The sequence below is a fragment of the Corapipo altera genome, unplaced genomic scaffold, assembly GCF_003945725.1.
Source record: "Corapipo altera isolate COAL_440 unplaced genomic scaffold, ASM394572v1 77b, whole genome shotgun sequence".
In the NCBI taxonomy this organism is placed as follows: Eukaryota; Metazoa; Chordata; class Aves; order Passeriformes; family Pipridae; genus Corapipo; species Corapipo altera.
The window spans coordinates 407,155-434,250 of NW_020884933.1; the positions used below are offsets into that span (position 1 = coordinate 407,155).

General features: G+C 43.8%; 1 protein-coding gene across 5 annotated transcripts in view; it reads left to right on the forward strand.

The window, feature by feature from the left end:
* The first annotated feature begins 6 nt into the window (after positions 1 to 6).
* PHTF1 (putative homeodomain transcription factor 1) overlaps positions 7 to 27,096 on the forward strand; it is a 29,477-nt gene continuing 2,387 nt past the window's right edge. The window contains exons 1-19 of one of the 5 annotated variants that reach the window (XM_027659984.1): positions 7 to 119; positions 3,329 to 3,999; positions 9,446 to 9,583; positions 10,015 to 10,157; positions 11,000 to 11,167; positions 12,079 to 12,187; positions 17,931 to 17,987; positions 18,065 to 18,134; positions 18,763 to 18,921; positions 19,424 to 19,583; positions 20,581 to 20,703; positions 21,461 to 21,512; positions 22,727 to 22,888; positions 22,970 to 23,047; positions 23,948 to 24,154; positions 25,227 to 25,355; positions 25,767 to 26,039; positions 26,602 to 26,733; positions 26,859 to 26,945. In XM_027659984.1, the coding sequence (XP_027515785.1) occupies positions 3,376 to 3,999; positions 9,446 to 9,583; positions 10,015 to 10,157; positions 11,000 to 11,167; positions 12,079 to 12,187; positions 17,931 to 17,987; positions 18,065 to 18,134; positions 18,763 to 18,921; positions 19,424 to 19,583; positions 20,581 to 20,703; positions 21,461 to 21,512; positions 22,727 to 22,888; positions 22,970 to 23,047; positions 23,948 to 24,154; positions 25,227 to 25,355; positions 25,767 to 26,039; positions 26,602 to 26,733; positions 26,859 to 26,945 (2,871 nt within the window). In that variant the 5' untranslated portion in view covers positions 7 to 119; positions 3,329 to 3,375. Of the gene's footprint in view, positions 120 to 182; positions 519 to 3,328; positions 4,000 to 9,445; positions 9,584 to 10,014; positions 10,158 to 10,999; positions 11,168 to 12,078; positions 12,188 to 17,733; positions 17,867 to 17,930; positions 17,988 to 18,064; positions 18,135 to 18,762; positions 18,922 to 19,423; positions 19,584 to 20,580; positions 20,704 to 21,460; positions 21,621 to 22,726; positions 22,889 to 22,969; positions 23,048 to 23,947; positions 24,155 to 25,226; positions 25,356 to 25,766; positions 26,040 to 26,601; positions 26,734 to 26,858; positions 26,946 to 27,096 lie in introns of those variants that run through there. The other 4 variants (XM_027659983.1, XM_027659982.1, XM_027659981.1 and 1 more) reach the window with 4 other exon arrangements.

Consider the following 27,096-nt stretch of genomic DNA (forward strand, 5'->3'; position numbering starts at 1 on the left):
GGTCCTGGGGCTGCCGGGGCTGCTGCTGTCAGGGGCGCCCTCATCGCAGGTGCAACAGCAACGGCTGCGGGAGCGAAGCGTTCTTCCCTCCGTGTGTCCAGTAACGTATGCTAGAGCTGGTAGTCTGCTGGATTTTTTAATTTATTATTATTTATTTTCTTCAGTAAGAGGGGATCCCATCAACCCCTACCAATATTTATAAGGGGTGTCAGAGGATGGTGCCACACTCTTTTTAGTGACAGGATGAGGAGCAATGGCCATAAATTAAAAGACAACAAGGTCTGCCTTAACATGAGGAAGAACTTCATTACACTGAGGGTGGCAGAGCACTGGAACAGCTGCCCGGGGAGGATGTGGAGTCTTCCTCTCTGGAGAGATTCCAGACCTACCTGGATGAGTTCCTGTGTCACCTGCTCCAGGTGACCCTGCCTTGGTCTGGATGATCTCCAGAGGTCCCTTCTAATCCTAACAAATCTGTGACTTCTCTAATAGAAAGATCAAAATATCTCTGGGTTTTGGTGAGTGGTGGGTGTGTTTTTGTTTGGTTTGTTGGTTTGTGTTTTGTTTTTTAACAGCACAGAATGACTCTTCTGGTGCAGCTTGCAAAATTTATTGTAGTAAAAGCCTCTTAGTGAGAGCAACGTAGGTAAAAAGCAACTGCAAAAGCTGCTGTAATAAAAATACTATGTTGTGAATTATGCTTTTGGAGAGTATGTGAAGGTTTTGTGCCAAAGAAACCAAAGATCCACGTGCTTACAGGAGTCAGGTCTGTAGTGTAAATTCTGGATAGGGCTGTCTTAAGAATGGTCAAAACTGTTACTAGGAGAGACTTTTTCTCTGCTGGCTAATGCTTCTACTCCACTGTACTTGAATAATGGCTGTAAAAGCTACTGGATTGTAAACTTCTGCAGTGTTATCAATATTTATCAGGCTAGAGTTCGAAGCAGTGTGTCCTTGTAGGCTGGAGTGTCACTGTGTCAGTTCTAACCCAGAGTTAAATAAGGCCTCTTTTAATGAGGGCTCAAACAGTGTGAAAATGAGCATCAAAATTCCAGATTTGCAAAGGAAAGCTGTTTGCTAATCTGAAGCTCTTCACTGCTTGCCCTCAGCTGCACGTGTTGTGGTTTTCAGGAAGGGGCTGGGTTTCTTTCCCTGACTATCCGTTTTTATTTTGATGTATAATCTAATTAAACTACCTATTACACTGACTGTACTGTGCTTATCTGTGGCCTCAGGTGACAATGAACACCCCCCCTGTTTTTGCTGTTTAAAAGTGGTGCTGGTGTGTTCAGTTACATGATTTCTAATCATTTTAGAGTGGCTGAGTTATTGGCACTGCTGTCACTTGGCCTCGCTGCTGAGCCCATAGTTTAGTGACCTGGCCATAGCTTTTTTTTCATGTTTGAGGTACTGTGGGCTTTCTGTTTATTTAAAGGAATAATTAAACCTATATTTCCCTCAAGATTGTCAGGCATTATGTTCCCCGTAATGTCAGTGTTTAGCTTCACTTAATGCAGTGGTTTCTCACTGTGGTGGTGGGACTCTGCTGTGTTCAGTGGATCCAGCAGCAGCCAGGGCAGCTTTTATCCTGAAGATAGACCACTGGAAGCTCCCAAATGCAAAGATTCCTCAGTGTCTGTCTGCTGTTAGGGAATAGCTTCAAACAGGCAGATACTCTGAATTAAAACTACCACACGTGTGGGATTTTCAAGCGATATCTACAATCAGAAATGCTTAAAATAAGATACCTTTTACAACCAAAAATTCTTAGAAACATCTATAGGGAAATATTACCAACAGCTCAGTGGCATAAAATTCTTGTTTAGTTCCAGCTTGGAATCTCTGGTCCCACCAGAACAAAGATCCTGTGTGTGACTCGTGTGCTCACTGCAGTGAGAGAAGCAGTGCCTGGACTCGAGAGCTCAGTACTGAGCAACCTCGTGCACTTCACTTCCGAGTCTTGCAGAAAACCTCATTCCAAGAACTGTTTTGGTTGACTTCCCAAAACAAGTGATACCACCCTGCTCTTCCTGGTTTCCCTGGCTGGAATAGAAAAAAAATCAGGGCCTTTGCCGTTTGTAAAGGCTACAGCAGCACTGTGAAAACTTGTATTTCAGGTCCTAAGACTATTGTATGGAGTGAGTGTTAAGCAATCGACTCTTTCTTTGCTCTGTGAGTAATTCTGCTGTTCCACCAGGCTGTTAGGAAGGTCACCCATCCCCAGTAAGGAGCTCTGGAGACCAAACCAGTAATGATCTGGTTAATCACTGGGGCTGCACTGAAGAACTTGGAGCTGTGTGTGTTTATCATGACCCCCTTTCTCATAGAGCAGCGTAACATGGTTTTTCCTTGTAACCTCAAGTGTTACAAGAGAAGGATACGAATTTGCAGCCCAGGAAAGGGAATTTTGTTAAAAATCCCCCCTGTGCTGAGGGGAAAACTGCAGCTTTAGCTACTGCACCTTCTGGTCGGGTGCTGCCTTGAGCAGCAGGTTGTTCTGATTCCCGTGGCTATCCTGGTAACAGAGATTTATGGGCATTGTGAGATGAAATAGTTATTTGATTCAGGCACATTAAAATCTTGTCTTGGCAATTGAGTTTTTAAGAGCTGGAGCATCAAGTTTTCTAACTACCTTTGTCACTTGCTAAATGTCATTTAAATTAGTTTTTATTCTTGAAAGATAAGCGGCTTAAACTATTACATTTTGCCTACCAGAGCTACTTCTTTACATTTTACCTCTCAGGCTTTTACAGGGTGATTAACCTTAAAGAAACCCCCAAATTTCTCTCTCTGCATTAACTATAAGACTAGCAGCAGATAGCTGAAACTGTGGATGTGATGATCTGGGTCCCTTAATTCAAAAGATCAACAGTCTAGGATTTAAATATTTTTACCTCCTAAATGTCAGTAACACTTGTACCTCTTCAGCTGTGTTGTTTTGCTTCTATATCCCGTGTCCAAAATCAGGGAAATGTTCTGTAATGAAAGTCTTGATGTCTTAAATGTTACACATGTTGTTTGTCCTCTTCCCCTGCGTGGCACTGCCTTAAATGTCAGAAGTTATTAATGTACTTAATTATAGATGTCCTGAAACACAGACTCCTTTTAAAGGCATTCTAATAAATCTGTTTAAAATGGAAATATTTCTAAAATATTAAGCTTGAGTCTTTATTTGTGTAGTACTAGAAATACTGCATTTTTGGTTGTCCAAGTCAAAAGTCAGAGTATTACTACTGGTCAGATCACTTCAAGTGAGGGGGCTGGATTCTTTTGGGGTGAATGTGCTGCAACTGCAGAACTCTGATCTTCTCTTTATTGTTGCTGCCAGAAACTCCAGACGAAAATGGCAAAACCCAGCGAGCTGACAGTCTTATTATGAAGAAGATAAAGAAAAAAAAGAAAAAGAAACACCGGGAAGATGTGAGGGGGAAACGCCTGAAGATGTACAACAAAGAAGTGCAGACCGTGTGCGCCGGGCTCACCCGCATCGACAAAGAGACTCTGTCTCAAGGACAGTGTGACAGCTTGGAAATGAGCAAGGAATCCTTCAGGTACCTGAAGGATGAGCAGCTGTGCAGACTGAATTTGGGGATGCAGGAGTATCGGGTACCCCAGGGAGTACAAACACCGTTTGTGACACACCAGGAGCACTCTGTTCGCAGCAGCTTCCTGAAAACTGGCACTAAATTTAGTAACTTCATTCACGAGGAACACCAGTCCAATGGAGGTGCTCTGGTCCTGCATGCCTACATGGATGAACTCTCATTTTTGTCTCCAGTGGAGATGGAGAGATTTGCAGAAGAGTTTCTTGCGTTGTCATTCAGTGAAAATGATAAAAATGCAGCTTACTATGCCTTAGCCATAGTACACGGAGCAGCTGCTTATTTACCAGACTTCCTGGATTACTTTGCTTTTAACTTTCCTAACACTCCAGTGAAAATGGAAATTTTGGGCAAGAAGGACATTGAAACAACAACAATTTCAAATTTTCATTCTCAGGTAAGAAATGTTTACGGGCATAAAAGTTACACAGCACCTAGGTTTGATTAATCTCATTAATCCAGAGCAGGGCTGGCTTAAAATACGTGAGTCACAAATTCCTGTTCTGAGCAGATGAAAAAGCCGTGTGCACTGTGATGTTTATTCCTGTTTCTGCTTAAAAGCTCACTGGTAGTTGATGATTCACACCTCAGACACTGCTATCTGTGACCTGAGGAAAGATCTGCACTGATCATCTCTTTCTTCTAAACGTGGGAAAACACTGAGATTGTTCAAAACAACAGCCAAGTCTGTATCAAGAGTTGCAAAGACTGCAAATGCTAACACCTTTTTTTTATTCAATAGATCTGGGTTATATTTTTAATTTTTTTTTAATTTTTTTTTTTTTTGCAATGACATTACTTCTCAGGTTTCAGTATATCATTCACAATTTTTTTTAAACATCTTAATTCTATCAGCAGCTGATGTTGGGTGTTTAGACTTCCTAATTTGGAAGTAGTTAAAGGTATCTTTTTAATTCCCTTGGACTTTCATTTTATGTATTACCCTGGTTTCCATAGTAGGCTTAAACTAGCTTAGATTCTGAAACTGTATCTCCATGTAACTTAAATGGATGCAACAGTGAAAACTAAGCTAATTTCAAGATTCCTGTGTGAAAACCCATTGGATTTTAGTCTTGTGATCAAATTCAGAAATATCTATGAACATACAACAAGATTAGAATTTAGATAAATTTATTTTAGATGGAATAAAGCTTCTTTCTGTTTAGTCTGAGAACGGATTCAAACTGCTGATTACTCTTAAACTCTTTATTCAAGACATTAATTACATTTACTGGTTCACCTGTTGGAAGGATAAATCTGAAACTCTGTAGTGGAGTGCACTTCCCTACTATAGGAACAGACCTTTAGCAACAGATTTGGAAATGTTAATGCTTGTGAATGGGCTGTTTGGATCTCTCCAGGGTTTACCAAATGCTTATAAGCAAGATTTGCATTGGAAAAACAATTACTGCTTTGCAGCAAGTTCCTGCATGGTCACTGTGGAGTCTTTGAATACCATTAAATGAATCATTCTGACATTTGGCTTATGAATTTCTTTGACAACGAGTAGCTGCTGCTGCACTTATTTTAACCAGCCTCTGTTTCTTGGTCTAAGTAACTCTTGGTGCTGGCAGAGCTGTCAGAGTGCAGAGTACCCCAAAATAATCTCTGCTATGAGCAGGAGCACGGGTGCACTGTACACACCTGAGTGCTGCAGATGTGAAACCTGTCCCCAGGTTGGGCTTTAAAGTCTTCAGGATTAGTGATATGTCTGTGTTATTTGGTGTCGTGATTGCATTCTAACTCAAGTGCATGTGGTGACCACTAAAATGGCTTAACAGAGCCACTGGGCTATTTAACAATTGCATTTTTCCTCAGTGAATGTCCTGTGAACATGAGTCCTGGTACTATAAATACACGTGAGGAATGTATGGTAATAAATAAGAGGCTTTGTTGGTTATAATCTGTGCTGGTACTTCAATTAATTCTATTTTAAGTACTGTCTAAACTTGATTAAGATTGAGTCATGACAGAAGGTTCAGTTGGTCTAAACCACTTCTCTAAACCCAGCTCCAGCATGACCTGGTTAATCCTCTCTGGCTGAAGTGTGTTATTGCTGTTCACTGAGCAAACAGCACAGGAGCTGTCACAGGCAGCTGGAAAGGGGCTCTGCAGGGAATACACGTGGTGGTTGAGTTTAAGGAAGCATTTAAATGGGTGCTGGGTTCACCCAGGTTTTGCAGGCTGGCTTCTCTGGAAATGGAGAAGGCCACAATGCCCTGCTAGAGAGAGCTGGGGGGATCAGCCTGCCTGTGCTGCTCCTCAGCAGCACCACTGAGGAATGAACAGGCTGGCCAGGCTTCACTTTTGACCTTTCTGTGTGAGAACTGTTCAGCACAAAAGCACTTTGTAGTTATGCTTTTGCAGATTAAGCACGTTACACTGTTGTGTGCTGTAACACTGATTATTTTTAATTGAAGATAATGAAGTCACCTCCGTTCTGGGTTTCTTCTCTGTGCATGAGCTTGTTTGCTGCACTGACCTGTCCTGTGGTGAGGGGATTTGGAGCATTAGATTCAGTCTCAAGAAATTAAGATTTGATCTGTAAACTGCAAGTTAATGTGACCTTTGGCTTACAGAACATTAAGCTGTTCTATGTACCTTTTCAGAGAAACTGAATTTTAGTAGGAAGTGTTTCCAGTTCAAAATAAGGACTTTAATCTGGAAGAACTGATAAAAGTCTGGTGATAATTAACTGCCTTGCCAGGGGAATTCCTTTGTTCTCGGGGCAGTGAGTTTATAACAAGCACTCCAGTATGTGTTTGGAACATAAATGTTTGTTTTCAGAATCTTAAAATAATTACACTTAAATGTCTTCTGCATTTTTTGCTTGCATTGGCTCCCATTGGTTCTACTACTTTAGTACTGAAGCTGAGCTTTAGTTTGGAGCTGTTCACTTGGGCTACAAGCTTTAAAGACTCAAATCACTGAGCAGTACTTTGTAAGCTTCCTTCACATAAGGGCACAATTTAATTTGGAAGCTCTTAGCTTTGCAGCTAGAATGAACTCTCATTTTCCTTATCACTTGCTTCAGTACAACTGCTTCCAGTTCTACTCAGTGAATTGGAATATATTTAGACTTAAAAAACACTTCTACTTTTTTTTCCCCCAAGAAAAACCTGATCAGCTGCCTGTTGAATTCTTTCTGTGATCCAAAGGAGAGTTAGACTGTCACAGAGGAGTGGGGGTTCTGGGAAGAGGCCAGGAAAGAGCTGGGGAAGTAGGTTTTGCATAACCTGTTGTTCCTTCTGGGGAGAAGCAGCCAACAGGTGATAACTGGGGAATTTTTCCTATTTCTGCTGTCAGAAAAGATTCCTCTGTTCCTGACAGCTTTGGTTAATGAACCACACCACAGTTTGGTTGTCTCCCCCACGTGAGCTTCTCTTATTCTGGAATGGCAATTCCTTTTTTTTTTTTTAGCAGAAGCTACCAAAGTGTGAAGTGGAGAAATTTTGCATCTGTGCTGCAAACTTCATGTAGTTTGTCACTAGAGCCACATAACCAATGCCCAGTGCTCTGGCTGCAGTATGTCACATTGTAGTTAGACATGTCACCCTTGCTGTGCTGGCATGTCACTGCCCTGTCCCTCTGATGTCAGTAGTAACCCCCTTGTGCTCCTGCTTTCTTCCTTGCAGCCAAGTGTTTGTGTGGTTGGATTTATAGCTGACTTGGCATGTTGAAATATTGGCACTGTCAACTCATTCGTGCTTTTCTTGCAACTGGAGAGAGACTTCTGAGACTTAACCTCGTTTGTCTCCAGCTGATGCCTCATCTGTGTGTCCTCTTCTCACCCTTTGGGGTTTTGCTGCTCACTTAACCCTTGGAGAGGCAGGGCAGGGGCTGGGGTGGCTCAGGGACATGCAAATAAATACCAGCTTTGTGATTTGGACAGGAAACACTGGTGCTGTCTGTTCCTGTTCTCACCCAAGTGTGGGGAACACTGATAGGCACATCAGGCAGCTGCAAGAAAATGTCTCCCTGAGCACTGAAGAGCTAATTTTAAACATGCTTGTAACTCACTGTCAGTGTGGAGTGTGTGGAGCAGGGGATACACAGGGTAGTGTGGCATTTGAAAGGGCACCATGGTCCTTACACAACAGTAATTCTGGTTTTAATTCTCCAGTAAATGTATTTCATTTCTATTAAAACCTACCAAAACATTGAAATCCAATATTTCCCTGAAGTATTTCTACAGTTCCCTTTATAACTCTTGAATTCTTCTGGTTTTTTTTTCCTCATTGTGTTCCAGTGCATTAAAAAAAACCCTCCAAACTTAAAGCTTCTAGTTTTTCATTTCCTTTGAAAACATTACAAGGAAAAACTGCATATGGAATCATAATTCATTTTAACTTGTGACAAACACCTGTGAAATACTAGTGACCCTCAACAGGTGGTTTCAGTAGAGCAGATCTCATCTGGAAGTGGTCACAGAAAAAGTGCCAGGCAGTTAAACTTTGCTGATTTAAGGACCAGAACATTTCAGTCCTTAGTTCTCCTGTATGTGCACAGAACTGAAATATTGCTGTGGTGTTCCAGTGCTCCTGCTCTGAGCTGCATTCAGTGAGTAGAGTGAGCTAAACTCCTGTAATTAAAAACCTAAATATCTATGGCTGCTGCTAGAGAATAAAATTGCAGCAGTAACTCTCTTTTTCCCTAATTAGTCTCTCCTAATTTACCTTTAGCAACCTCATGGAGTAATTTAATAACATCTGGTTTGTCGATTAAACATGCAAAACTGAAACTAAACTTCAAACTAAGCTGCTGCATCCACATATCTATAAATAGAGTTAGTTATAAAAGGCATCACACATTCTGAACATGACTAAAATTGCCAATTTAGCAGTAATCCTCTGTCCCTGTCCCACCACTCAGCCCTGGAGAACAGCTGGAGTTTTTCACCACGGGAAGCACTCGAACACAGAGGGAAGGTTGGGGCTCAAACACAACTGAGTGTGCAAAACAGACTAATTATGGCACCATTTCTGCTCTATAACATCAAATACCTGTGGTATCTACATCGAACCTGCTCTGTGGCCATGTGGGATTTAGAGCTGCAGGCCATAGGATGAGGCTGGAGAACACTGGAGCCTTGCCAGGGGTTCTCCTCCAGGAACAGGAAATTGGTAAGAAGAATTTCCAGCTGCCCTTGGAAAGTGGGACAGTGTGTGCTGCAGAGGATGTCCAAGGGCTGTAAGTGAGATTAAAGCATTTCTGGCCACAGCACTGGCAGCAGGTTCTGCTGCTGATGGTTATCCTGAAGTTGTTCATGAGCACTGGGTTTCTGGCTAAACCTCTTGTTTCCTTAGTTTCTTGTCCAGTTTTGTGTATACGTTATAACAACATTACCAGGGCCACTGCATGAGGGACACTGAGATTTTTCACAGCAGTCCCAGGGGAAGGACCTCTGGGACAAGACTGGAATGAAGAGTGTGTGTATTCCAGGGGCAACCGGTTTGAAATGTGGAAACAACAGTCAGCTGCACAAACTAGGGGAGAGCTGAAGCCTGCTGGTGAAAGACTGAGTCACAAGGAAACCTTGTGTGGTTGTTTTCTCAAGTCAGCCTGGAAGTGTTGAATTGTTCCTGAATTAGTCAAATACTCACTTGCTGTTATTCAAACTGGAGAAGGATTTCCTGTCAGGAGTGCAGGCAGGAGTTGTTTCTCTCGGGATGCCCCGTGGGCACGTGTTCCAAACAATCCCTGTGCCTATTCCCAAGGGCACAGCTACTGAAACAGAGGTAGATGAGTCCAGCTGTGGCCCAGTGTGTTGTGTTAGTCGGTTTGACTCTCCTGCAGCAGAACTAAAGCTGTGCTGGTGTTGTGTTTCCTCTCTGGGCCCCCAGGTCAATCGGACGTACTGCTGTGGCACCTACAGAGCAGGACCCATGCGGCAGATCAGCCTGGTCGGAGCCGTGGATGAAGAAGTGGGGGACTACTTCCCAGAATTTCTAGATATGTTGGAAGAATCTCCATTTCTTAGAGTAAGCAGCAACTTGTGGTTTGTTCGGAGCACTGTAGATATTTAAGCAATTACTAGGTTTCACGTGTTTCAAAGTCATTAGAAACCAAAAGGTGTTTTCTTTATTGATGTGCTTATTTGGGCTACTGAGGTTCATTCTTGTGTCCAGTTGAGAGGTATGGAATAATGTAGCTACAATTGTGTGAACAATTAAAAAAATATAGTTTATCATATATATGCACTACATGGTTATCTGCTTCCCTGAAGACTGAATTTGATAAAGTTAGCTCAGAGTATATTTTGCCTCTCAAACTTATTTAGTTTCTATGCAATTCTTTTGACAGCAAATTTGAACCAGTTTTACCAAAGGCGTCATTTAACTTTTCTATCTCACCCAGTGTTTTGTGTTATGTGTGTTTTGTGGGTTGTTTTGTTTTCTCTTTTTCTTTTTAGATGACTCTGCCCTGGGGGACTCTTTCTAGTCTCAGACTTCAGTGCAGGTCCCAGAGCGATGACGGGCCCATCATGTGGGTGAGACCAGGAGAGCAGATGATCCCCACAGCTGATATGCCAAAATCACCCTTCAAACGGCGCCGGTAAGGCTTGGTTTGCCTCTTGGTTTGCCTCTTGGTTTGCCTCTTGGTTTGCCTCTTGGTTTGCCTCGAGTGAGAGAAGAAAACCATTTTAGTTGTGTCTGTGTTAGATTTGAGAACAAGAGCAAAGTACTTGATGTGTAACTGGTTTTTCAGGTGACTTAATTCGGATTTAAGCTTCACTTTCGTTTTTGTTTCAAATTGGCTCAGCTGATAAAACAAATGTTGCTTGTGATGGTTATCTTCTTTCAACACTTTTATGTCCTAGATCAGTGCTTTCTTTAAGATTAAAAACCTCTTTCATTATCCTTCAGGAGGCTTATTTTATTCATCTTATTTCTGTGGTGAGGGCAGCTCTAAAACAGCTTTTGAGATCCTTACACTGCTCGTGCTGCATTTTAATGTTAGTGCTAAAGCACTTGTAGTACTGTCTGCCTGCTCAGGAAATATTGGGGTGTACTTACATATTTCTCAGAAAAAGAACAAATTTCAGGAGACTTGGAAGCATATTTTAATTGTCATTTCAGGGAGGATTTTTTGATGTACTCCCAAATAATGAAGTTCAGGTTCTATTAAGATAGCTCTATTTTACATACCATTAAATTCCTGGAGGAATTCTTCCAGCGTGGGTGATTGGATTTGTTTTATGAAGTTTGATCTCATAACCTGAATTGTACTTTGCTGGTTTTATTCAGCAAAAGGTCAAAACGAAACCGCGAAGAAATCGGAGGGAAGCGCTTTGTTCTTTTCAAGCCTTCAGCACCCATTTCAGATGACATTAACACAAATATTTATTTCTGGGGAGTCTGAAACGTTTTCCAGTGTGTGTTTTTATGACTTTATAGGTCAATGAACGAGATAAAGAACCTGCAGTACCTACCTCGGACCAGCGAGCCCCGCGAGGTCCTGTTTGAGGACAGGACGAGAGCTCACGCCGACCACGTGGGGCAAGGCTTTGACTGGCAGAGCACGGCTGCTGTCGGGGTCCTGAAGGCTGTGCAGTTTGGGGAATGGTAAGTGCTGCTGGAATGCAGCTCTTCTACACCTTCTCTTTAAAAAAAAAAAAAAAAATTCCTTAGAAAACAAGCCCAATCAGAAATCTGATTTTATCTAATAAGATAAAAGCTGCCTAGCGCTGGAAACCACAAGCTGTGTACCTGCTATTTTCCCCCTCTTGAGGCATTAAAAGATTGCAACAGCAGTTTGCAGAATATTTTAGTGATATATAAAAGCCTTAAAATACCATGCCTGGACCATCATCCCTGATAGTTCATTTCCTGAGCAGGTGTATTAATTCCAGCTTCTGTAGCAGTAATCTAAGAACTCAGTGTAATTAATTTCACAGCTGCAGTGCCTTCTCAGGTCATGTACCCAGGATATTGCTGGTGACCTTGCAGAGAAACTAGACTTGCATCACTGTAATTGCCAGAAATTACAGTGGGAATTGGATTGCATCATTAGCAATATCATTAGATTTTTGTATGAATAAAAGGTGCCAGGACTTCCTTCACTCTGGTTCACAGCTGCTGAATAAAATCCAGCTCCTCGTTGCTTCAGCTGCAGAGTTACTTGGTTATTTTACATTTTTCCTTTAATGCAGAATTATTCTGTCCAATTATAAAATGGAAGAATTGAGGCAAATTGTGGTTCCTAGAACACAGAGAACTTTAGAACCTAGCTCTTGATCATTTTGGTATATTGTCCCTGAAAACATCACTTCTGGTGTGAAGGCAGCAAGAAAGAAGTGGAGAAAAAAGAGAAATCTGTGAATTATACCCCTTTTTCAAAATACATGTGTTGAGAAGTGATGAGAATTTGTGCACAGTGTAGAACTGAGGAAGGTTGTTGGTTCAGTGAAACTTTCTGCTGGAAAGAGCTGTAATTCAAATTCTCTAAAAATTCCTGGAATTCTCATCTTTTCTAGGAGTGACCAGCCTCGTATAACCAAAGATGTGGTTTGCTTTCATGCTGAAGACTTCACTGATGTTGTGCAGAGACTTCAGCTGGACCTACATGAACCTCCAGTGTCACAGGTATTGGATCTTCCCTCGTGGCAGCTCATTCTTAGTGTTCTGGGAGTAGTTTCTGGCAGATCTCAGGTTCTCTCTACAGCCAGCCCTTTTGTATCCCCAGTTCTCACTCTCTTGGGCAATTTCCTTGTGTTTCAGGATAGAATAGTTCAGTTGGAAGGGACCTTTTTTCTTTTCCTTTCCCCTAAGCTGGGATTTATGCTGTGAGTCACAGTATGTGCTGTAGAAACAATCTGTTGATTAAGAGGTCATGAGTGCCTGTTCCTGCTTTTTCTAATGTCTGATGTTGTCTTAAGAGGTGGAGACATCTCAGCTCAGTCCTGTCAGCCCAAACAATGCAGCCCATGTCAGCCCATGTCACATCTACTGTTTTCAACTGTAACCAGAGAATCCTCTTCATTCTCCTCTCCCAAGATGTGCACATTGGCTAAATTGTGCTTTAAACATCCAATCCTCAGTTAAATTCGAATTTTTACCCACGAAACAGAAACATTCTGATTTAGACATGAATTAAGTTGAAAATAGGAGGATACTTGAACTGTTTGAAGAGTCTACCACTAACTTTCCCATCTCTCCTTCTCCCAGTGTGTTCAGTGGGTGGACGAAGCCAAACTAAACCAAATGAGACGGGAAGGCATTCGCTATGCTAGAATTCAGTTGTGTGACAATGACATCTACTTCATCCCTAGAAATGTCATTCATCAGTTCAAAACAGTGTCAGCAGTCTGCAGCTTAGCCTGGCACATCAGACTTAAACAGTATCACCCCGTGGTGGGGGAGAATTCTCCAAATGCAGACAGCAATTCAAGCCTCAACAGTAATATTCCTGGAAAGACAGAGGCAGAAGGTGAACCCCAAGGTGTGAGTGTAAAAATAGAGTCTGAAGACCCAGGTATAGAAGTCCAGCTTACCCCAGGGGTGCTCTCCTCCTCTGTTTCTTCAATATCAGGACTTGTGCAACCAGATCAGGTGGCCCAGCCCCTTCCAGGTTTTAAAATAGAGTCTGATCAGCAACACAATCCACAGGATCATGCAGGCTCTTCTGTGTGATATGTATATAATCAAATGTTTTTTTAACAACTTTTTAAAATTTTGATGTGAAGTTATAGTTTTATAACTGGCTTATGTTTTATTGGAGAAATCTTGCCTATAATTCTATAAAGAAAGGTGACATTCCAAAATGTCAAGCATATCTTTTTTACACAGATTATGCAAAATTCAAGTTGTATTTTAACCCCTTAGTACAACCTGTAACAGTGGTCTACCACTTCTTTCTGTTTAAGTAAAGAGATGTTGAATATCTTCTCAAAGTCAGATTGAAATTCCTCCAGGAACGTGAAATGGTTGAACTCCATTGGTCAGTGTTATTTCCCTACTTTTACTTTATCTCTAATCTTCACCAGAAAGTGATGCTTTTGTAGAAGACTTGCAAAGTGACTTCTCCATCTCCATTTTAATTGCTTAAAAAAAAAAAGTAAAAAAAAAAAAAAAAAGAAAAGAAAAAAATAGAGAAAGCACAGCACTTTTGATGATTTGTGGAATTTTTGGTATGTCTGTTCTTGACATGTTGGTTTATATACAAGCTATAGAAATTGATGTTTCTCACAGTTCCTACAAGGGTGACCTGTAAAGTGAACTGAAGCAAGTGTCTGATCCTGTTGAAATGCAATGACTTACTGACCTAACACTTCTCATAGCACTGCTTATGTTGTTTGGTGTGAGGGTTTTTGCTTCCAAAATACATCTTCCCTGAACGTGGTAAATACTAGTGTCAAAATTAGAGAACCTACTGGTAGTCTTGTGGAGGAAACTGCTATCTTTGAGCACTTTAAGGCTTTAAAATACTTAACCAACTTGGCAGCTTGTTTTGATCGGGTCGTAACGTGTCCAATGGATCCACACTTTCCCTTGTACTGATGCACTTAATATAATAAGCATTGAGTTGATACCTGACTTCCTAGAATAAGGACAGCCTTACTGTGTAAGTTCTGTATTAGTATTTCACAAATAAAAAGTATTATGGCATTGGACTGCTTTTTCCATGTGTAGCTCCTGGGCACCCAGTTACTGTGGAAAAATCAGTGGCACGTGCTCAGTGTGTAGAGTGTCAGCTATCAACAGTTTTTAAACAATCTTTCAATATTTCTGGATGTTGATGTGTAATCTGTATTTGACTTTCACTCACCCCATTTATTACTGCCCTTTCCAGTCATCAAAAGGAAAAGTCCTGTCCCTTTTCCCTCTCCCTCCCCCACATCTAGAGTACAAGTTGGGTTTTGGTGCAACTTAAGCTGTCTCCAGATAACTTTATTTGTTCTAATCCTCACTGGGGTAGGAAAGATTTGAAACACTATGTTAGACTAGACAAAAGCAAAGATGCTGTGTTAGTTCTGGATGCATCTTTTTAATATCAATTATTACTCTTCTCTTTATAAGGGTCTCTAAAATATGTTACTCTATTATAAATCTTACTTTGTGCAATATTGTTTGTGTAGGCTTTTATATACATATTAGCACCTCAGTGTAGAGGTCACTATTTTAAACTGATAGAGAAATAATCCTCAGAAGATACTGCAGTGATTAGTTAGAACCTGTATTACTCCTTATGTGTATGTATGTATTGTCTTCGGTACAAAAATGAGGACTAGGAAATATTTCAATTTTAAAACTAATTTACAGATTGAAGTGGTAGTGACTCGTTTAGTAATCTGTGTAAATAAGGTGTTAGAATGGAAAGCTTTTATGATGAGAAGTAATGTGATTCATGCAGGGGTGTAATTTAATCTTAGCAGAAATTCTAGATGACTCAGCGCGGTTCCGAAACGAGCCGTCACTTCTCTGGTGGGTTTTTTTTCCACTTTTTATGTTGAGAGGAATTTCATAGCTTTAAGGGTTGTGCAAAGTAAAATTCCTCACAGGCAATAGCGCTTTCAGTTCATCCTTCACATTCAGAGCTTGTATTTCCCAAGGGTTGTTCTTTCCTTTTGACCGAGTCTGCGAGTCTTCCAAGTGCCCGTTCCACCCTTCCCGTGCTGCCCCTCGGCCCTGGCAGTGCAGGCACATCCTGAGGTGGCCCTTCCCTGGCAGCCAGCACTGATCACTCAGGAACTGACAAACCTGCAGAGACCACAAGCTTAACTTCAAAGGCAGAATAAACAGATTGAGCCCCCGTTGACCCACTTGTCTCTTTTATTGGGGAAATTGAAACAGTGAAGAGGGAATCCATTTGGAAATCCACTGTAAATTCTAGTAGCGTGTTTTCAAAGGAATGAGTTAAGACCAGAGTGGTTAATGTTACTTTCCAAACTGTAGCTTTAGTGAAATCTGTGACAACAGCCTGAAATACCTGGAAAATGCTCTGACTGCCTCTTGGATGGAGGGACATAACCAATAGCATCCTGCTCTGTGCTCTGCTCAATTACTAACCTAAAGCCTAATGTCAGATTAAAATGCACATTAAAAAAGGCATCTTTGGACGACCTGAATGTTGCTGATGCACGTTTGGAAGATTCAGGGAGAGAGGGGCTGTTTGAGAACCTCTTACTAAATCCACTATCACCTCTGTTGTGCTTTAACCAGACTGACAGACTTTCAAACTCCACCTCACTCTGGATGTAAAGTACAACAGGGATTGCTTGGGAAGCTGGTCACTGTCCAGCCATTGCTTCAGTTGCACTGAAAACAGCAGAGCAGAGTCAGACCAAGGCCCTCATGGCACAGGTGCAAATGTTTTCCAGAACAAGACCTGTGGGACACTGATTTTAGTGAGCTGCAGCTGTTTAGAGATGAAGAAAGGAGTTCAAGCCACTTCACTGTTTGAGCAGAACAAATCTCTGGGTAGGGCGAAGTAAATATTTCTGAATATCTCATGTTAAATAGCTGCTATTTGAATTCCTCTAAGATTTCTTGGAGCAGCCTCCTTAATGAGATAATTAAGGGTTGTTCTAAGACAGGCTGAGAAAGTTGGGGCTGCTCAGCCTGCAGAAGAGAAGAAGCATGGAGACCTCACAGCTCCTTCCAGGATCTGAAGGGACCTACAGGGAAGACAAAGAGGGACTTTTCATCAGGAACTGGAGTGACAGGATGAGGGGGAATGGGGACAGACTGAAAGGGGAAGTTTAGATTAGTTATTAGGAAAAAAACCTTCACTGTGAGGGTGGTGAGACATTGGCCCAAGTTGCCCAGGGAGGTTGTGGATGCCACAACCCTGGAAGTGTCCGAGGCCAGGTTGGAGCAACCTGGTCTAGTGGGAGGTGTCCCTGCCCATGGCAGGGGGTAGAACAAGATGAGTTTAAAGTCCCTTCCAACCCATTTAGATTCTCTGGTTCTCAGTGGAACCCAGATAGATACAGTTCCCAAATATGAATGTGCTGGTCTGTTACTGTAAATCCTCAGTTTTCCATTTATGAGGATCTGCTCTGTGATATGTGTCAGGTGATGGGTAGAAAATGCTCCTGCTTTATGCTGGAGACAACTGTCACTGCCCAAGTGCTCTGTCCATAGAGGGCTCAGCTTTGAGACGTAGAACTGAGCTTGGGCCCTACTTTATTTAAAAGTTCTGGGGATTAAAACATTGTAGGGTTAAAGGCAGTGCTAGAAAGGGATTGCAAGTGCAATTTAAAGCTGAAATGCCAGCTGGCTTCGGTTTCCTCTCTCCTTAGACAAGCTCCAAGTCATTTTGTGCAGACACCTGACATGTTCCTTTCCGGGAAGGAGGGGACACACACGAGGTGTTCGCAGGGGATTTATAAGGAACACTTCTCACAGGTGTAGATCCAGAAAAAGGGCTCTGCCAGGTTACACTGAAGTCCCCCTGGATGAGGCAGTGTCAGAGCTTTCCCCAAGCCCTTCATCGGTCTGAATCCAGATAAACTCTGGAGCTGCAGTTCCCGAGGGGTGCTGAGCCTTGGCAGCTCTGCGCTGCCTGCGGGGGCGGGAGAGGAGGAGAAGGATTGTTTGTTCTCCCCCAGAGCCTGTTCTGGACCTTCTTGTGCTGCCCAGGGATGTGACCCGCGCTCTGAGCAGCGTCCATTCACACAAACACCCCCAGCTCCTCCCGATTTCTCTGTACAACATGTAAAGATACCGACTCCTGTATTGCTGTTTGGTGATTTCATTTGATTTGATTGGCAGCTACGATGATGATTTTTTTTTTTTTTCTGTGGTTTTAATTTATCCGAGGTCCCTGCCTGCAGAGGACGTGTACAATTGCCTGGACGACTGTTTGCTTTGTGCGGCCTTAGTTGTATTTATTGCCCTTGGCGCGTGTGCGGCCCCGCGGCCCCCCCGCGCCGTCGGTAGCTGACTGTATACACCAGTGTCAAACTGTTAAGCTATTTCTTTGTAAAATAGTCCGGCGGAATGCATAGAAATTTTTTTCCTGTAAAGTATTTTTTTAATAAACAAAAAGTCTGATTTTGTCCTTTAAAAACCCGCCTGAGGCGCTTTTTTCCTCCGCGGGTTTGGAAGGGGAGGGGGGGGGGGGGGGGGGGGGGGGGGTGGCGCTCGGCGCTCGGCTGGCGCTGCCTGGGCGGGAGGGGGCAGCAGGCGGAGCGAGTCGAGCGCCGGGTGGTTTCCAGGGTAACGGGGCCGGGGTCGGTCCCGGGGGTCGGTGCCGGGCCAGGGCCGGTCCCGCCGCCCCCCATGGCCTGTCGCGATGCCATTTCATGGTACCAGAAGAAGGTGAGTGCGGCGCGGCGCGGGCGGGCGCGGGCCCGGCCGTGGTCTCAGCCTCCTCTCCCCGCAGATCGGGGCCTACGACCAGCAGATATGGGAGAAGGCCGTGGAGCAGACACAGATGAAGGTACCGGCGGCGGGGGCGGGGGGTGGGTAAGGGCCGGGCCCCTCGCCGCTGAGCCGGCCGTGTGTCCCGCCCCACAGGGCTTCAAGAACAAGCCGAAGAAGAAGGGGCACATCCAGCCCGACCTCATCGACGTGGATCTGATCAGCGGTGAGCGGGGCCCGGTGTGGAGACCCGGCTTTGGGGCACCGAGGGGACGGCTGGAGCTGTGCCAGGGCAGGGTTAGGTTGGGTATCAGGAAAAGGTTCTTCCCTCAGAGGGTGGTTGGGCACTGAAGAGACTCCCCAGGGCAGTGGGCACAGCCCCAAGGCTGCCAGAGCTCAAGGAGTGTTTGGACAACGCTCTGAGGGACAGGATGGGATTTTGGGGTGTCCTGTGCAGGGCCAGGAGCTGGACTGGGTGATCCCTGTGCGTCCCTCCCAGCTCAGGATATTCCATGATTCTGGGGCTTGGGGCAGGGCAGGGGAAGCAGAACCTTCCTGTGCTTCCAGGGGTGCCCCTGCCTGTGAGCCCTGGGGGTTCAAATCCTGAGAGCAGAGACAGGAGGAATTCAGGGGGGCTTCACCAAAAGTGGGTGGTGGTGGGAGCAGGTTTGGGTGGGCAGGGAAGGGGCAGAGCCAGTGCCCTGAGATCAGACAAGAGGCTGCTTTAGCTGTGCCTGTTGGGGCTCTGGAGCTCAGGCAGGTGCCTGAAACTGGGCTGCCCAAAGGGGAACTCATCAGTGAGGGGACTCTTGTGATTCACAATTAATGATGGATTGTTTTCCCTTTAATTCCAGGCTCTACCTTTGCCAAAGCCAAGCCTGAAATTCCCTGGACGTCGCTAACGCGGAAGGGGATTGTGAGAGTTGTGTTTTTCCCCTTGTTCAGTCAGTGGTGGATACAGGTCACTTCCCAGAGGATTTTTACGTGGCTCCTGGTGCTCTATGTTATGCAAGGTGAGGGTGGGAGAAGGCCATGCCATAATCCTTGTTCTGCAAGGAATGTGATGCCAAAAAATGTGTGGATTGGGGACATGGGGTAGGGGTGGACCTGGCAGTGCTGTGGGAACGGTTGGACTCTGGTCTCCAAGGGCTTTTCCAACCTTAGGGATTTTGTAGTCTCTAAGTTAAAGCATAAGGATCATATCTGCAACCTACTTAATGTACATTTCAAGACGTGTGGCACCAACATTTGCAGAAATTAAATAATAATTACAAAATAAAGCAGGGTAAAAGTAAATAGTTAAGACAGAAGAACTGGGTCGTGCTGGGTCACAACTGTATGGTTTGATCACAAGGTGCTCATCTTTACCTGCATTAAGGGAACCTAAAACCCCTTTCTGCCTCACAGTGCTGGTGCTTTGCTGTCAGCAGCTTTTCCTGGAGTAGAATCCCAGGCTGCTTTGGGTCGGAGGGGCCCTTAAAGCTCCTCTGACTGGGGCCCTTTGCTCCTCCCCAGTGGTGGCGGTGGTGCTGTACCTCCTGGTGCCCGCGGTGAGTGCCAGCGAGGTGATGGGCCCCCTGTGCCTCATGCTGCTGCTGGGGACAGTTCACTGCCAGATCGTGTCCACGCAGGTGAACAGACCTGCCGGGAGCAACGGGCTGAGCCGGCGCCGCAGGTGAGGGACCGGGGGTGGCACCGGGGCCAGGGGACAGCAGGGGGCAGCTGGGTTGAGTTTTGGCTCCCCTGGATTGCTGCAGCAAAGATTTCCTCCACGTTTTGCCTGTTGAACCTTTCCTGGTGATGTCCTGTTCATCCACATTCTGTTAATCCAAATAAAACTTATATTGAATAATAAAATTAAATTAAATAAATGAATGGTAAAGTGGTTATAGAGGTATTAATAAAATTAGTATAAAATGAAATTGAAGTTAAAATCATAAAGACAATAGAAAATTATTGTGAAATTAATGATAAATTATTATAAATTAAAATGGCAAAGTTATTAGAAAATTATTGTAAAGTTAACTATAAATTATTATAAATTACAAATAATGTATAAATTACAAATATAATATATCAATATTAAGTATAAATTAGAAATAATATTATAATTATATTAATTATATCAATTATAACTATATATAATATAGTTATAATATAACTATATATAATATAATTATAATATAACTATATATAATATAGTTATATATAACTATATATAATATAACTATATATAATATATATAATTATATTACTATAATATATTACTAAATTAATATGGTATTAATAGATTAGTAAACAAAGCAATATATTACATTATTTATATTATTATATTAATAGTAATTATAATTGGAATATCATGATAATAAATTGTAAATATTATATATTATAAATTTGTAAATTATTGCTATAAATTAGCATGCACAAATTATTGTAATTATAAATTATTATCTAGAAATTATTCTAAAATTAAAGGAAAATTAGATAAATTAATAATTAAATTAAATTATAAAATTTGTCTAATCCAAATAAAACTTGTCTGTTTCTTTAGTCTGCACGACTTAAGAAAAATAGCATCTAGAAAGCTGTTCAAATCTCATTCAGATATTTTAAGAAACACCAGAAAGTCATGTGTGTTGTACAAATTTAATTGTCCTTTTCTTAAAAATCAGGAAATTACGCAAATCTGTGGGCGTGGATGGGAACAGTTGGTCTTCTGACAGAAGCAGCAAGGAAGAGCAGTCTGGCTCTGCATCAGTCCTTACCAATTTATCCAGCCTGCTTTTCCAAAGGAGGTATGTGATCCCTGCTGGGTTTGTGGGGCCAATGTGAGACCTGGGAAGTGAAGACACAAAGTGTGCTGTCACTGCCAGCCCCACAGCCTGCCAGCTGGCTTATCCTGAATTAGAGCAACCCTCCTACTGTAGGAATATTTAGAATGTTCTTATTAGATCATGTAAAATGAGATCATGTGAAACCAAGCATTAGATGAGATGCAGACCGTGGTGGAGCTTATTTTTATTTATCAGATAAGTGACTTTATTCGATTTTGTGCTGAAATGATATTGCTGTTTTACCTCATTTCCAGAAGCAATTCTGTCTTCTGGTTTAAGTTGCTTGGACAGTTGTCTCACTTTGCCACCTTCCTTTTCTAAAAATAACTCAAGGAAAAGGAGGAGAGATTGTATGGGATAATATTTCATTGTTTCCTTCTTTTTTTCCTAGGTGAGTTTCTTGGTGAGTTTTCAGCTGACAAGTCCTTTCTTTTCATGAGGACTTTTTGTCTTCTGAATTGCTCTTATTTATTTTTTTCAAAATACAAATAATGAAAAATTTCCCCTTGGTTTAGAAGTTTTAAGATATTGTTAAAGTGAGGGTGAAGCAGGTATAAATATCTTTAACAGACTCAGCACACAAAGCCTGTCAGCCAAGACAATGATTTATCCCTCAGGTATCTTGTTTGATGCTGCACCTGTATGGCAAGTGAAAGATGTTTTACTCCAAAGAGTTTTTCTCTGACATAAAAGTGTTTTATTGTGTTTTCTCTCATAGGAACAGAAGAGTGAAGTTGGTAGCTGAGAAAGGGACCGAGACAGAGAGTGGTGTGAGTGTTGTGAGTGATGGCATTAAACCCAGGCAGGCCAGATCTGAGCACAGGCTGCTGCACTCCAAAGAGAAAAGTAAACTTTCTGACGGGGAGAAGAGCCAGCAGGTACTGCCAGAGGAAACCCCTCTGGAGTCACAGTCTCAGTGTATTCTCTGTGTGCCCAGAAGTGTGTTGGTACTTCACTGTATGGTTTGATCTAACACAAGATGCTCCCTCCTTCTGCTAATCTTTAGGGGACTAAAACCCCTTTCTGCCTCTCATTCACCAGCTGACATGGTGCTGGTGCTTTGCTGTCAGCATCTTTTCATAGAATCAGGGTAGAATCCCAGACTGGTTTGGGTTGGAAGGGACCTTAAAGCTCAGCTCATTCCACCCCCTGCCCTGGGCAGGGACCCCTTCCACTAGACCAGGTTGCTTGGCCAAGTACATCACACACAGACAGTCCTGGAAATGCCTGTGTTCATTTAATTGTTGAGACTTCTGATCCCAAGATGTTCAGTTGAGGGAGAGTGCTGATAACGATTAAAAATAAACAAATTGGCAATTTTCAAAGGCAGTTCTGTAAAGTAAGTGGCCTTGCAAACAGTTGCCCACAATATCCTTGCAGAGGGGAGGCAGGAGAAACTGAAACAGCCCTTGGGGAGAGAGAAAGAGCTAAAGGATCATGATCTCTGTTGAAATCTCTGAAACACAGAGATTCCAGGAGTCACTTTTGAACTCTTCTGGGTTGGTGGTGTGTTAACTCCCACATAAGGAACTTGGAATAGAATCTGTGCAGAATTCTGTCATACTGTGCCATCCCAGCTCCTCTCTGTGAAGGCATTTGGAGAGGGGCAGAGCTCTGTGTAGGGACACAGCCCAGATTTCCAGGTCTCTGAGCCACCAGCAGCCTTCATCCCACGAGAACAGATGTAAGACACAGCCAAGGGCTGCTGCTGCCTCCTCCTCTTCCTGCCCTTGCCCCAAATCCACCTCCATCCACCCAAAATTCCCTCTCACTATATCTGGGGCAAGACAGGGACGGGGGGGGAAAAGTTAAAATCTCTGAAGTCTCTGTGATGCCGAGTGTGCCCTGTGGGGATCCCCTGCCTTTGCAGGAGTGAGGGCTGGCTGTGTGTGCCAGGGGAGCAAAGCTGTGGCCTTGAGCCATCGTTGTGACTCAGGCTGGCCCTCTGTGGTGCCTCAGCCTGGCTTTGGCTGTGCCTTTCCAGGATGAAGGCACCACCAGGGATGGCATTTCGGACGAGCTGTCGAGCGAGGAGGACGTGGCACAAAGGGTCCTGTTACGCCGGAGCATGGAAGGGGCCTCCAGTGACAACAGCTACGAGGAGAAGAAGAGGCCTCTGCCTTCTCTGAACCAGGCTGTCTCGCAGGTACCCACGTGGAATTTGTGCCATTTCCCACACTTTATTTTGCTGTGGACAATGAGCTGGTTTTTCCTTTGGTTTCAGCAGGTCAAGCAAGCCCTGAAAGGAGCCAGAGACTCTGACAGTGTCGTGGAATCGGAACTGGAATCTACGTTGTATGTTCAGGTATGGTCATAAAGTGAAGAGAGGGAGCTTTCCCGGGCCTGGCCAGTGCAGGGACATCCTTCCTGTCACAAAATCATGGAATGAGTTGGGTTGGAAGGGACCTTAGAGCTCATCTCCTCCCAACCCCCCTCCATCTGAACAGACTGTTATTAAATGTTTGTGCTTCTGAATTTTCAGGTACAAGGTGTGACTTCCCTCCCTCCCTGTTCATTGGCAGCTTTGTAAACATTGTTCAGAACTGTGCTGCTTTGTTAAACAAACACAATCAAACAAATAACTCTGTTGGCAGCTCTGAGCTGCCTCTGTTTCCTCCTGTTGGAATTGCTGCAATTGCTCTTGTGGTTGGGAGGCAGTGCTGTGCTGTAGCTTTTAAGCTAATAAATTTTGATTTTAAAATCATAGGATGTTCTGAATTGAAAGAGACCCACAAGGATCATCGAGTCCATTTCCTATAATGAAGGAATAAATCTATTCTGTGATATATACCCATTCACTTCATTACTTTGGTTTTGCCTCTGCTGTTTCCCCCACCCTGAAAATAAAACAGAAATAAAATATGTGAATAACAGATTATAAATATGAAAATCTATAAATTAAAATAGAAATCTTAGACTATGGAACAGGCAGAAAAGTTTTACATTTGAAGGAGTAAGTCAGCTTTTATTTTGTAAAGTTGTAAAGAAGAAAGGTGAGGAACTAATGGGGTCTGTGTGAGCTCTGATGTAGAAATGCTTCTTCCCAAAACTATCCCTGAATAACACTGTCTTAAACCACTTCCATCGGGTGGGTGAACCCGGGAATTCTGATTCCCTTGGGAAGCTGATTCCGGGGGAGGAGGAGGAGGAGGTTTTACGAAGCGAGTGTGGGGCTGTGCCGTGTAGATTTTGCTGCTCTCTGAAGGACTCGAGGCCCTGCCTTGACGTGGGGTCCCGGAGCTGCAGCGTGAGCCGGCGGGACTCGGAGAGCACCCGGCAGGACTCGGAGACCGAGGACATGCTGTGGGATGATCTCCTGCACGGCCCCGAGTGCCGCTCCTCCTGCACCAGCGACAGCGAGGACACCGCCAGGGACCCCCGCAGGGACCCCAAGGAGGATGTTTTCCAGCAGGTTGGTTCACGTGCATCCAGTAGCTGAGAATACTGTTGCCGTGGGATTTAGGTGCTGAAAAAATCTCCGGAGCAGTTAATTAGGGGAGAGATAAGAAAGGGTTTATTTGCCAAGGCAGAAGATGTTACAAGACGCGCCCCTGTGCCCGAGAGGTTACATTTTATAACACCATCCATCCAATCCCAGATGTATCCACCCTGTGGCCTTTTCCCTGGACCACCCCCTTAAAATGGGTCTGGGGTGCATTTCGGGACCCTCCATTCATCCCATCTTCATCATCATCAGAGCACAGAGGGTACATAGTTACCTAATTCTTGACTTCATTCTGTGGTTTAGGCCCAGATATGCTGTTCTGTCAACTGTCTAGGCCTTGCCTTGACAAAAGACTAAACATTTCTATTGGATTCAGGAGTAGGGCTGATACAGGGAGCATAGAATGGGGGAAGAGGGTTAAGGAATGTGTAAACAAGGGTGCTACAGGGAAAGGGAAAGGGACAAGGGACAAAGAAGGGAAGGTTTCTGCTTTTCAAACCTATTTATAAAACTTAAAAGTCTTACAAATACTAAAAAATAAAAACCCATTAGGGGCTTAAGGCATCATACTTTCCCCTGTCCCTCCCTGAGCAACCCAAAAGCTGGGTGAGACCATTCTGTCAACCAGAATCACGTGGAAGTCTGGAACAATCTAAACAGTATCATGATTGACTCCCTCCTCCCCACTGGTATTATCTCATCCCAAGCAAAGTATTTCATTGTTTCCTTCTTTTTTCTTGGTGAGTTTTCAGCTGACAGGTCCTTTCTTTCCATGAGGACTTTTTGTCTTCTGAATTACTCTTATTTATTTTTTTCCAAATATAAATAACAAAAAATTTCCCCTTGGTTTAGAAATTTTAAGATACTGTTACAGTGAGGGTGAAGCAGGTATAAATATCTTTAACAGACTCAGCACACAAAGCCTGTCAGCCAAAGACAATGATTTATCCCTCAGGTATGCCCCAAATTTGGAATCCCTCCTCAATCTCTACGAGGAAAGAAGGAGAAAACCCACCTTTTGCATTTCTCTCTGTTATAGAACCATTTGTTCTGGCTGCAGAACACCAGCCCAGCATCTGCCAAAGTGAGTGCTCTGATCTGGGAGGGGAACGACTGCAAGAAGGTGGACATGTCTGTGCTGGAGATCAGTGGGATTATCATGAGCAGGGTAAGGGGGGTGTGGCACTGCAGCCTCTCCCTCACACTTCAGAACTCAGCCACCAAAGCCCCTGGAAATGGTTACATGTGCAAGTATCAGGTGCAGTACGAAACTGGGCCCTCCCCAGCTGCAAAGACAGTTGTTCCTAAAATTTGCCTAAACCCCAGTTTTTGAGATCTGTTGAAGACTAATCAGCTGATGATTGCTGGTTTTCTCTGCAGTGTGCTGAGGGTGGGGGTTTGATTATTTATTGGCTGGTTGTTGTTGGCTTTGGACTGAAATAGGTGGGATTATTTTAGGCTCTGTCCTGGGAAGGGAAGGGGAACTGACTGCTTGGCTGAGTGGCTGCTGCCACAACAACAGGCCTTTTCCTTGATGCAAAACCCAGGTAATCATCCCATTTTTGTTCCTGCTTGCCAGGTGAATGCCTACCAGCAAGGAGTGGGGTATCAAATGCTGGGAAACATCATCACCATCGGATTGGCATTCCTGCCATTCCTCTACAGGCTCTTCCGCTTGGATAACCTGGAGCAGCTCTGCTCCATTTCTCTCAAGGAGCTCTTGTACATCTTCTGTGGAGCCCCTGCCAGCGCCCCTGTCATTGTCCTGTCTGCCATCAACTTCCTGGAAAGGCTGTGCTTAACCTGGATGTTTTTCTTCATGATGTGTGTTGCTGAGAGAACCTACAAACAGGTGGGTTTGAAGGTCCTGGTGCCTTCCCTGAGCCTGGGGCGGGGATCAAACCCCCCCTGCTCCTGCAAAGACAAGCAGGTCTCAGCCAGCTGAGGGGGCAGAGCTGGTGAGGGAACCAAGGTCAGGGAGGGGAGTCTGGGAAGGCTCCTATTGATCAGTCACAGATTACACCTGCCAGTGTGTAATCTGACCCCTGTACCCCCCTCTCACCTGTCCCCAAGGTCTCACCCTGTCCCCTCTCTGTGCCCAGAGAAGCTCTGGCTGCCCCATCCTTGGAAGTCTCCCAAGGCCAGGTTGGACAGGGCTTGAAGCAACCTGGTCTAGTAGAAGGTGTCCCTGCCCATGGCAGGGGGTTGTGGATGAGCTTTAAGGTCCCTTCCAACCCAAACCATTCTGGGATTCCATAAAAACAGCTGCTGCCATTTCCCAGAGAGGTCAAGCACCCAGGTCTCATGTGGGGCTTCCCCAGTCACCCTTTCTGCCAGGCACCCCTAACAATCCCAGGCAATCTGATTTGTTTTAAACTAATTTATATGTGTGTATGTTTTGTTTTTGGCTGCAGAGGTTTTTGTTTGCCAAGCTTTTCAGTCACATCACATCTGCTCGGAAAGCCAGGAAATACGAAATTCCTCACTTCAGGCTCAAGAAGGTGGAGAACATCAAGATCTGGTTATCCCTTCGCTCCTATCTGAAGGTGAGTTCTGATCCAGGGTTTGGTGATTACAGAGGGTGTAACAGTTACAGCTTTTTGTGGTGAGTTTTGGCTTCACAGCTCCACATCCCAACCTCAGCCCTGACCCTGTGTCCTTGTTTCCACAGAGACGAGGCCCCCAGAGGTCTGTGGATGTTGTTGTGTCCTCAGTCTTTTTGCTGGCTCTTTCAATTGCTTTTATATGCTGTGCCCAGGTGAGATTTTAACCTTTCTGGTTTTTAAAATAGGGGAAGATCTCTCCAAGTGCTGGAGGCTTTTCTTTCACCAGCATACAAAGAGCTTTTGACCTGGAGCTGTTTGACCCCAAAGTAATGTAGAGAATGTTGCATTTTTTAAAAGCTTTGT